General features: G+C 34.9%; 1 protein-coding gene across 1 annotated transcript; it reads left to right on the forward strand.

Annotated features, from left to right (window-relative positions):
* The first annotated feature begins 714 nt into the window (after positions 1-714).
* On the forward strand, positions 715-6,419 carry LOC145615373 (membrin-11-like). The gene is made up of 4 exons (XM_081670451.1): positions 715-1,085; positions 1,757-1,877; positions 1,996-2,145; positions 5,989-6,419. Exons 1-4 carry the CDS (start codon positions 811-813, stop codon positions 6,148-6,150), a joined length of 708 nt encoding a protein of 235 aa, XP_081526577.1. The 5' UTR covers positions 715-810; the 3' UTR covers positions 6,151-6,419.
* The last annotated feature ends 5,700 nt before the right edge of the window (positions 6,420-12,119 follow it).

Consider the following 12,119-nt stretch of genomic DNA (forward strand, 5'->3'; position numbering starts at 1 on the left):
TTTTATTTTCGATAAAATACCAATATTTCAGAGGTACAAATTGAATTATAATTTTATTTGAAAAAATTATTAGATTATAATTCACAAAAGTTATCGTATAAACTTATTCTTTATATCATAATATTTTTTGTACCATGTAGTTCTGTCAATTAGAGTCGGGTCATGAGTCATGTCGAATTGAGTCATTTCAGGTTACGAGTCATGAAATGTTTAACCCTTGCCCAAAGTTTCGGGTTCGGGCCGGGTCAACCCAACGGGTTTTGAACATTTATTTTATTTTATTTATTTTTTAAATTTATTTATGTATTAAATCGAACATTTCCACCAATTCCTATGAGATAGCAAATCGTCACAACAACACTTCCATTCCTAACTAATTTTGTATCAATGATATATGTTAAAATTTGACATATATCAAATTCAATAAACAACCCGGGCATCGCACGGGTACAAAACTAGTATATATATAAAGGGGAGTTTTTTCTCGAGTTTTTAGAGAGTTACATAAGATTTAATTTTCTTAGCGTGTCAAGTAGGATAATAAATTTTAGTGGTAGCCAATTAAATATAAGATTATTAATTTCGTTCTTTTAGAATTAAATAATTTAAATGTCATATAAGCAAAATTAGCGAATGATATTTCCTAATTTAAATTAATTAAAATAAACTGTACATTCGCACAAAAAAATTACAAGTACCTAGTACTCCAGTTTCAAAAAAATTAAACAATTGGGAGTAATTCAGGAGAGAGAAATTGCAATTCCAGCTACCCCGATCACTCAAGATCCAAACCCATTACCAAATCCATCAATGGACGGCGTAGTTGTCGGCGCCGGCGGCAGAGGCGGCGGCGGAACAACGTTATCGGAGGTTTACCAAAATGCGAAGAAACTACAATTGAAGATCAGAGACTCCCTCGAAAGACTCGAACGCCTTGAATCGTCCACCTCCACCGCCTCCGCCGCCTCGCCGGAGTTCTCTTTTGATGTCAAGAAAGATATCTCGAATCTTCATTCTCTTTGTAATGATATGGATCATCTTTGGCGCTCTGTCGCGGTTAAATCTCAGCGTGATCTCTGGAAAAGGTTTTTGCATTTAGGGTTTCGATTTTTGTTTTTGTTGATTGTTTGTTTGACTGATCTTGATTTTAGTAATTTTGGATGATTTTGATTTGATTTTAGGATTCTGCCTTGATTTGAATTTTTTGCGTACAATTTTGGTTAAATTCGCACAGAATTTTGGAATTATTTAAATAGAATTTCAATTCGAATTAGGTGTTAATTTTTATTTGAAATTTGATTGTTATCTGTTGTTTACTACAGTATGTTGTGATTTAAGTTAGCATTTGCTACAATTGGTTAATCTTTGTTAGTATGCTTTATCGTATCGCGAAATAGCCAAATTTAACTAAGTTATCTTGAAACACAATTGAAAATTTGAAATGCCTTTGTGGCCTGTTATTTGGATTTGAGATTGTATGACGGTTCTATTGTGGTATGTCGAGATTGTCATGTAATACTACTCGAAGATATTATAGATTGTATTCCTAATGATTATCCATGTTTATGTCGAAATGCAACTAATATAATGGCGGTCAATTTCCATTTGAGGTTTTCCGTGAGTCGAATTTGCAGTGTGAGACATAGAAATTATAACTGTATTGTATAAGTTTTATTGTATAGAGTAGTTTTCTGCTGGCTTTGTATTTTGTGCTAGGATGTTTATATGACCATGATTGTATTTTATTGTTAACCAGAAAAGTTGAGCAAGTTGCTGAAGAGGCATATTCATTGAAAGAAAGTTTAGACAAATACTTTTTGAGAAACCAAAGGCGGATGCAGGAAGCAAAAGAGAGGGCTGAATTGCTGGGAGGAGCTGTATGTAATTTCTTCGTAGTCTAAGCTAGAGCTTTTGAATTTATGCACTTTTTTCATTGATATATGTTTGTTTATTATATCCTTCTTCATTATCTTATATTGCTTCTTCATGCTCTAGAACGGGGAATCTTCTCATGTCCTAAGAATCTTTGATGATGAAGCACGAGCAATGCAGTCAGCTCACAACTCTTCAAGGATGCTAGAAGATGCTTATTCAACCGGGGTGGCCATCCTTTCAAAGTTTGCTGAGCAAAGAGAAAGCATGAAGGTAATTTCTCTTGCATTGTTGGATTTCAGCGCTGTTGGATACACATTTTTCATTTGTTCTTGTCCAATATGAGCTTTGTTTCTTTGAATTTGAAGTCTGCTTTTCTGCTTTTGTGTTAAGAGTGTCATGCACGTAATGGTTCTAGATGGATATCAGGGTTTTGTGTGCATGACATGTCATATAAACAGTACTCTGAATAAAAAAGGGTACATATCAGTTGGACATTGTTAGTGAGCATAGTTTCTCTGTAATATCTTCCATTTTTAACCTTGGCTCTACACCCCCCTTTCCCCCTCCTCTTTAGGCTACTCAAATGGATGTAGTTATGATCTAGAGCGGTGAGTAGAATACTTCCGTTTCGATTCAATATATTGTGGATTTCTGAAAATATATACCATACTGTGGTGTCAATGATAATGCAAGATTAGTCCCACACTAATGTCTGTGATTACGCAACTCCACCTTTAAGTGTATACCTGTCTGGCTGTCTATATGAATCACTACCAATAATTGGAGTGGTATTGAGTAATGAGTAGTAATAGAATTTTGCAAAGATTAACTCATTTTTGGGGATAGAAAAGCAATTCATGAACATCGAACTCCTTTCAATTACCAAATAGGTCACAAATTTTTGTCTCATACCTCGCCCTTTTCATATATACCTTTTTTCCCCTCCTTTCTTTTCTCCATCAGCTACCTTGTATTCCTCATTATTGCTGCCTTGTAATTTCCTCATTACTGCTACCTTGGTTGCACGAAAACTCTCATTAAGGTCATGTTTCTTGTTTTGAAAACAGTGCAACTCGGAAACTCAAGGTGAAATATTTTTTTAAAAAATCAGCAAACTTTTTAGATTTTTCCTCAAGGATCTTTAGATTCATAAAATGACCTTTTTCTTTTAAAATTGTTTGAACAAACCATGTTACCAAACTAATGTATACCCTCTTTTAAGCAAAGCTATTGATGTATGGTTTTAATTTTTGCATTTCCACTTTTCTATTGCCTCACCCCATCTACGGTTCATCTATTCTGCCCTCTAATATCCACCATTTTCTCAATCAGCCCTTACTACCATCTCCTACTTCATCCTCTCTTCGCCATCAATCAATAGCACAGTTAATTTGGCACAAAATACTGATAAAATTAAGGGAAAAAATAATGGATTTTTTCTCTTATTGAACTTTTGAGTTGATCAATTATCAATTATTATACTTTATACACATTGTATCTCTTCTATATAATCAAGGAACAATGTCAAAAGAAGTTGAGACAAGTCAGATAACCCTAAAAAATTTACAAAAAAAAGGAAGAAAAAGAGCTGATGTTACATTGGTACCAAGCATATAGGGGTAGGTCAGAAGACCCGATAGGTAGACCTGTTCAACGGGCTGGATCAGGGCTGGGCCACGCCTTAATTGATTGGGCCAGACCGGGCTAGGGTTAAGGTTAATCTAAAATGGGCCGGGTCAGGGTTAGGGACTCGGCCTGGCCCGGCCAATTTAAACTTTGTCAACAAAGTTATAAAAGTACATTTAAGGAAAAAAAAGCTGAATTGGGTCTTCAAAGAGCCTTGATATTTAGAGAACTTATACGAGTATAGCCTTGTACAATCCAAGTCCAATTAGGAAAAGGATATTAAGAGAATAAGAGAGGTCATTATGACATTATGTTACTTATGTACCATATATTAATCTATAATAAGTACCTTAATATTTAGAAAACTTATAAAAATTCCTCAAAGCTTTCAAACTTCCCCTGCTATTCACGATCAGGTCCCCAATTTCCTTTTTTTTTTCTTCTGAAATTGCAATTAACATTAGATTGGTGGACGATCATCACAAATTCGATGAAGCCATCATAGATTCCATAAACACCCGACAAAAAAGCTAAATTCGTGGACGACCTACAATGAAGCACGGCGGAGCAAGCAAGAGAGCAGGGCAGAGAGACTACTAATTTGGGGATTTTTTTTAGGGTTTATAATTTGGGAGAAATTTGGGGATTTTTTTAGGGTTTATACTTGAGTGAAGAGAGTGATATGGAGTAGAAGTTACAGAGATTTAGATACAGAGATTTAGAGTTGTACGGAGTAGGAGAGAGAGAATCAGAGAATTAGAATGAGAGTGTTAGAATAGAGGATAAAAAGCCCTCAAAGTGTAACCCTTTTAAAAACCTAGTCCAACCCTTAAAAACCCATAATTTCATAACCCTTTAAAAGCCCGCCTCTTTTATGGTCCGGCCTGGCCTTGTTTAATTTACCGCTGGATTAGGGCTTTTAGGGGGGGCCCGTTCATTTGTGCAGGTCTACCTATAGGGTGTTAACTGTTAAGTGGTGATAATACCCTCACAAGCTGGGTTGCCAAGAGTTTGGAAACTGTAATTCAAGCAAACTGTCTTAAAGTTAACCTCATAAATTACTGTGACTCAATGGGTTTCATCATCTTTTGTCTTAGCACAATTGCAGTTCCCTGCCCCTGTTTAATTTTATTTTTTGTAATGAATTGTCAATTTTCAAAAATTATGGACTTTGATTGACTGTATCTTAAAACTATATTGATCTAAATGGTGCAACTAACTGAATGTCTATAAAAGTATAAAACTGTATATAGGTACATGGATTTTGTAAATTAAGCTATTAAGTTATGCAAGTTACTTATGTGCAAAGATCAACTTGGAAGACCACAAAAAACTTTTTGGGACAAAGGAAGTAGGATAATTTTGGAATTGTTTGGAAAGGAAGTTCCTTTGGTGACCAGCTTGATGAATCTAATGGTTTTGTGGCTAGAGTTGAATAATAGTATTTACCATTGTGGTATGTGGAGGTATAGGGTGTGAGTTGATGGGTATAGAGTGCTTTACGTTGCTTCCTTTTCTTGCCACTACTTGGTTTTTTTTTTTTTTAGGGGGGGGGGGGGGGGTGGTTTCCAGGTCTTTCCAAATGGGAGTTGAATAGAGTCCTGACTTTTAGCTTTGCTTGGTATGCACAATTCTGAGCTTAAGCTCTTTGTTAAAGTTTTTAGAAGGTCTAGCAATGGTGAATTGTTTGTTGATTTTGTGAGTTTAGCTGTTGCCTGTTGGTGGAGGGTGAAGAATAGTGAGAGGAAGATGAGTGGAGAAACGAGGGAGTGGAGGGAAGATATGGTTGTTTTGGGGTTCGTGCTATGGTTTGTTTGGGTGAAAGGGATTTGCATGCTAGGTGAGGTGGAATTAGTAGGGAATGTATGGGCGAAGAGGGGGAAAAAAGAGCTAGTGATTGCAGAGAGTGGAGAAGACAAAATGTAATCTTTTTTTAAATCAGACATGCTGATGATTATAAGGTATGATTTCATGAGTGGAGAAGACAAAATGTAATCTTTTTTTAAATCAGATATATGCTGATGATTATAAGGTATGATCTCATGTATTAATGAGGAAAAAATTAACTTTAGTACCCTAATAAAAGAGTCCATGAGTGAAGTTAGGTACTTAGTTATATGTTGAAACCTTTAATTGTTCTTTAAGCATGGCACGTGAAATTGAAATACGAAGTATAACTTAAATTACTACTTATTTTACTAGAACTTCGAAAGGAAATCTAGGCTTTCTTTTTCTACCAAAAATCTGCACGTTTCTCCTTTATTGCTGCTCAGGAAAGTACTTACAGCAGCTACTCTGGCGTTGGGGAAAAATGTGTCATATGTTTGACCCCGCCTTACTCTGGCGTTGGGGAAATTTGATATTATATGTTAGCTGTGATAATTCTTGTCTATCCCATTACATTAGAGGAAATGAAGGCAGAAGGCCATTAGCCCTCTCTTCATCGCTTTATTGTTGATTTGTTTTTTCATTATTGCATTGTTTCAGAGTGCACATCGAAAGTTACTTGACGTCCTGAATACAGTGGGGCTCTCCAACTCAGTGCTTAGGTTGATTGAGAGGCGGAATCGTGTCGATACTTGGATAAAATTCGCTGGAATGATCCTCACTTTTGTTGTCTTGATTATGTTGTGGAGGTGGAAACACTAACAATCCCCATTTGTGATCTATGATGGATACGGGATACCCTAGTACCTTACTGTCTGAATCTGTCCCTTATGTGGAAAGACTGGGTATCCTTGACGGTTAATGTCACCATTTGTGGATACTGAATGATAATATTGTAAAAAGATTGGTCTAAAGCAGTAAAAATGATTCAGGTCTCAGTATATGAGCTTTTGACAATCCATGGAAATGTAAATAGTTATACGTTGTTTTAGGCTTCTTTTAACGGAAGTGGTGCTGCAATAATTCTTATACTCCGTACGTTGTTTTGTTGTTTTTTGAAGCGTCATTTTGTTGCAAATCGGAAATTATTGGTTTGCGCCTTCATTGGATACATGGTCATTGCACTATTTGCATTGGACAGGAGCTTGGACTTGAAGACTGTTTAACAAAGTAAATTTGGCATTTGTGTTATTCTTCATAACATTACGCAATATGAGAATTAAAAATTTATAATTAGGAAAAAAAATGGTTTGTTGTTTGAATTTATTCTTCTTTATAACTAATATGGAAAAGAAAATGAAGTAATTGTCCAAGAAAAAGACGCAATATATTGTGACATACAACACTTGATCTCCTAGTCTCCTATTCATTGTCGAAGTGACAAAAATTTCAACATATACATTTGGATACTGAGTAGTGACTAGTCATTACTCATCAAGTCTATATTGCACACACACTTTACTAGATGTGACTGTAAGGGGTTACGTTATGAAACTGCCTCCTCTTTTTCTCATCCCTTTTTTCTTCCGATACTAATGTCCAAAGTAATGCAATATTATCGTATTTAATTGTGTTTTTCTTTATAAATGTCCCTTACCTCACTTATCATCCCTAAATGAGTAGTAATGAATAAAAAAGAAAATTTGTAATGGAAAACATAATTTAGGATAAACTTTTTTTTTTTTTTTCAAGGATTAACTTGCCATACCATATTTACCATGGTTATGGATATTGATTACTCTTATAGATTTATGTAGAAATACATATTGTCGTCGTCATGTGGATTGTGGATGATCAACTAGCTTAGTTGGTTAAAATCTTGAGGGGTGGTATTCAAGACTTGAGATCAAATTTCGTCTATATTATTTGTCATTGTCCTTTCTACATCAAAAAAATAATACCACCCTCAATTATCCAGTTGCCAAATGAGTTATTCCTTCCAGTTATGACTATTTTGCTAGTAATTCGTTTTAAAATTTTCCTTTTCAACATAGGACAATGATGTAGACAAGATTTAATCTTATGCCTTGAGTATCACCCTTAAAAACATTAATCAACTAAATTGTTTGACATTCACTTCTCTATAAGCTTTTCAATATACTACCTCTGTTTCGTATTAGTTGCAACTTTGGAATATTTTATATCTCACAAATAATACCCCAAAGTTGCAACTAATAAGAAACGGAGGTAGTATATGCTTTGAATTTATTTTTTGCAATTTCTGGGACACAAGTAGTTTATACATAAAATAAAATGGTTAAATTAAAATTATAACATGTCAAACTTGTTTTCGCCACCAAATTAGAGGTGAGACACAACAAACAAAATATGTACTACCTCCGATTTTTTTTAGTTGCAACTTTGGGGTATTATATAAGAGATATAAAATATTCTAAAGTTACAACTTAAAAAAATCGGAATTGAAGAATATTAACAGGTCTCTCCACATCCGAGAACTTACACGAAAACTACTCGTGTACGTAGTTTAATTTGTTACATCTTACATGGGTTTGGAATTGGTTTAGCGTTATAGAGATAGTGCAGATTTTTGTAGAGATGCACACACAAACAAAACAAGGTCACGAACTCACGATTACAAGTTCTTGCAACTTGTGAATCAACTATATATCGAAATAAGGGGATAAGATGAGGGATTAGAGGACTACAATTCCACACGCCATTGTCTTATGGAGTTTTTTTTTAATCATAATTTTGAAGAGAGTAATCCAACACTAGAAACCAAAAAAATAAAAATCAAGGCTATTGAATGATAATGAGCTCAATGCAATACCTTATCACTTTTGCATATAAATCCATTAATTTGCAGTTTTTAGTAAGTTGGAGAAAACCATACTAAATATCAACCGTCACTCTTGTTAAGAAATGGTACACTATCTCCATTTAGTAAATACAAATACAAGATAAGTTGCTAAAGAAAAAACGAAAACCCTAAAATTTTCTATATTCTCTCTTCAAATCTAGTCACCATAGTAAATCTTAGGGGCTACCATCGTTTTTTATCGATAGTAAGCCCCAAATTCTTCTATGATTTAATATTTTTAGCAAATAAAGATTACCAAGTGATTATAGTCCATCATTCTATATAGGGTTTAGTCAGTCGCTCTATGTAGAATTTAGTATTGTTTATTTGTTTGTTTTTAGTTATCGGGTCTCAATCAAACCATAAATACAGGAAATAGCTTAGCAAGTAAAGTGGAAAGCAATCAAATCTCCCCTCCCTTTAGTTTTATAAAACTATTAGTGAGGGTTTCTTTAAGAGAACAATTCATTGAACACAAACATTGAAGTTATGCTATAAACTTTTAAAGATTAAAGGAAAAGAGAGAAAACCAAACCTTTATGAAGTGCATATGTTTCGTGAATTGCTATTTGCCACAATGAAATTACTCAAGCTATAGTATTAAAACACTTTCATGCCCCTTATAATTTTGAAAATTACATAACAATCCAACCATTATTAACTACTAACTTTGTCCTACCTTGACCATAGTCAAGCCTTAGCTCCACCTTGACCATTAGCCCCACCACCCATACCATTCACTCACCTTAATTGGTCTATGACAGGGTAAAGTCGTATCCCCTAATAAAAAATAATTACCTAAATCACTAACTAAAGTAGATAGGGAAGTAGGGTCGAACTCCACAGGGAAACAGGTCTTTTTAATTCTAATTAATTATTATAATCTAAATTATCTAAGTAACCAATATTTATAGATATGAATTCTATACTACGAAGAATAAGTTTAGGGAGAAAAGAATCAATAATAAGGAAACCTAGGGTCACAGGTTCACCAATAATTAATATTCCGGGATAGAACGAAGTAATTAATAATTAACAATGCACAGATAACATGATTAACAGACTCTCGCAATTTATTAATCAACATAGATCTAACAGGCTCTCGCAATTTACTAGACCTAAGTTCCTATTAAAATTAGCCTTTAATATTAAATCAACATCTGCTCGATTCATCAATTTAATATTGCTAAACATTCACAATCAAATTACATCTGCTCGATTCATAATCTAATTGCAAAGAATTAAAACAATTCAATAGGAAATTATCATGCAATATCAATAATCAATAATAACAAACTATCCCTTCATATTAATTATGGATCCCCATAAACCCTAGAATGGAACTACTCACTAATCATCATAACTAAGCCAATCAAGTAAATAATTAAAAGCATAATCAAGAAAACAATTAAAATAACTGAAATTAAAAAGGGAAGAAATTGTACCAAAAATAAATCTGGAATTAAAGGGAGTATTAAGAACAAAAGTTTAGAGAGAATTTAAGAGAGAGAAAAATACTAAGTAGAGAGAGAAAGTCTAAGAAAGAAGGTAAGCTAATAATTCCGTACATAATAGTATTTAAACCTTTCCTAAAACAAGAATTAAAACTAAACTTAATCAGGTCCTAAGAAAACACGCGCCCGATCGGGCGAAGGGCCGCCTGATCGGGCCCGCCTTTTTGCAATGCCCTTTACTGATGTGCCGCGCCCGATCGAGCTTACGCTCACCCGATCGGGCGCGCCTCTTCCTTGAGGGTCCTTATGCGCGCAACCGCCCGATCGGGCGTATGCTTGCCCGATCGGGCCCGGTCTTCTTCTTCGAGGCTTGGATTTCGATTGGGCTCAATTCCTCGGCCCAATCTAAGTTTCCTCATCGGGTCTTGATTAATCGATCCAATAACCCCGGTATCACATACCGAGCCCTTAATCACCGGCTCTCACCGATCTTGGGCTTTAAGAGTGGTCGTATCCTTCTAGCTTCCGTAGTCGATCCATAAAGCCCGGGACAATGCTCCAAGAGTGCAATTTCTTGTAAAATACAACTAAAACTACGAAAACACTAGAACACACAAATTAGTAATAAAAGTGGCCCGAAAGAGCCAAAAACACTACTAATAACGACCAAGGGACGGGGATAAAACACTATATAAAATAGACATATCAGTCTACTACCACGACTCCACCTTGACTGGTCCACCACGACTCCACCTTGACAAAATTAAATTCAAATTCGAATTTTAAAAAAAATTACCATAATTCAAATTACATTACTAATTTAATCACGGATTCGAAATTAATTTACTGATGCTAATTCGAAATTAAAAAAAAAAAAAAACAAATTACAACCATAATTTGAAATTTAAATTCAAATTCAAAATTCAAAATTCAAAAAACAAAAACCATAGTCGCGTGCTGTATGCGACTCCACCACGCATGTCATATGCGATTACACCTGGTGGAGTTGCATATAGCATGCGACTATATATACCGTGGTAGAGTCGCGTGCTATATGCGACTCCACCACGGTGTAATACATGCTATATGCGACTATGCCGTGGTGGAGTCGCATATAGCACGCGACTATGCAAATCTATGCGGAAAAAAAAAACTTACCGACGAATTGGCCGGTATTTTCCCCACGTTTCTCGGCAAACGAACCCCCTTCCCACGTCGCGATTCCATTGTCGTCAACCTCTTCCTTTTTCCGGCTGATTTGGTATGATAAGTGGTTAATTTGGTGTGATAGATAGTGAGAAAATTGGATTATTCCGACGACCTTAGGGTGGTGGTGGTGATGGTGTTTAGGGTGATGGTGATTCCGGCGACCTTAGGGTGGTGGTGGTGATGGTGTTTAGGGTGATGGTGGTGGAAGGAGTATGGTTGGTGAGAAAAATTGAATGATGTCAAACATGGAATTTATAAGGGTATATGAGTCATTTAATACCGCACCCTAAGTAATTCTATTGTGACATTTAGTAACCCCCGTTTATTTTTCACAAAAATTTTGGTCCCTTCCCTTGCTTATGCTGTATGCCTTAAGACTGTTGCACGTCTTGACTAATTCACACTTAAGTAACTAACTAAACACCCACATATGTTGCAATTAGAAGACTAAATTTTAATTATCTAATGGTTTCAATAGGTACATAAAAATTCATAAGTAACGTTTAAGCTTTTCATGGTCAACCAAACAAAACTATGTATGCCTTTTATAAGAAATGATACTACATGTGAAATAGGACTTCGTGTGATTTTTTACTTTCCTTTATTCAACCAATAAAGCATTTAGAAAGAGTAAGAGTAAAATAAGCCCTAAAATTATGTAAACATTCATAGAAATAGAACATATTCTCTCTAAAGCACAATCTTCGTTTTGTTAAGTGCGTAGTACAAAATAGAAAGGAAAAAAGAATAAATCTATGATAATGCACAACTTATTATGAATTACGGGGTAGACTCAAATACTACGTAAAGTATTCACTAGTTAAGCTCAACCCACTAGTTATCAAACAAACTAAGTTTTACCACACATGAGCTTGACCTAATTTGAGTCTTGAGCTTGTTATCACACGAGCATAATGGACTTAGTATGATAATAAATGTTCAACATATATGCATTTCTTTCGAACCAGTGAGACATGACTTGACTCATTTGCATCCCTTTTTAAATTCTTTTTTAAAAAGGTAAGAAAAATAAACATTAGAACGCTTTCCTCATGAAGGGAATACCTAGTTAATTTAAGAGGAAGGAATTACGTACAAACATCGATATCCATCATCTCATGGACTAAATGTCCTATATTAACGATCCAATCTGCATTTGCATATTTTTAATGGCTAGTTAATATCCTATATTAACAAAACATGTTTGTATCACCAAATTTTCTCTCCCCTCTCCTCCATTCCCAGTC

Source organism: Chenopodium album, chromosome 3 (genome assembly GCF_948465745.1).
Source record: "Chenopodium album chromosome 3, dcCheAlbu1.1, whole genome shotgun sequence".
NCBI classification, from domain to species: domain Eukaryota; kingdom Viridiplantae; phylum Streptophyta; class Magnoliopsida; order Caryophyllales; family Amaranthaceae; genus Chenopodium; species Chenopodium album.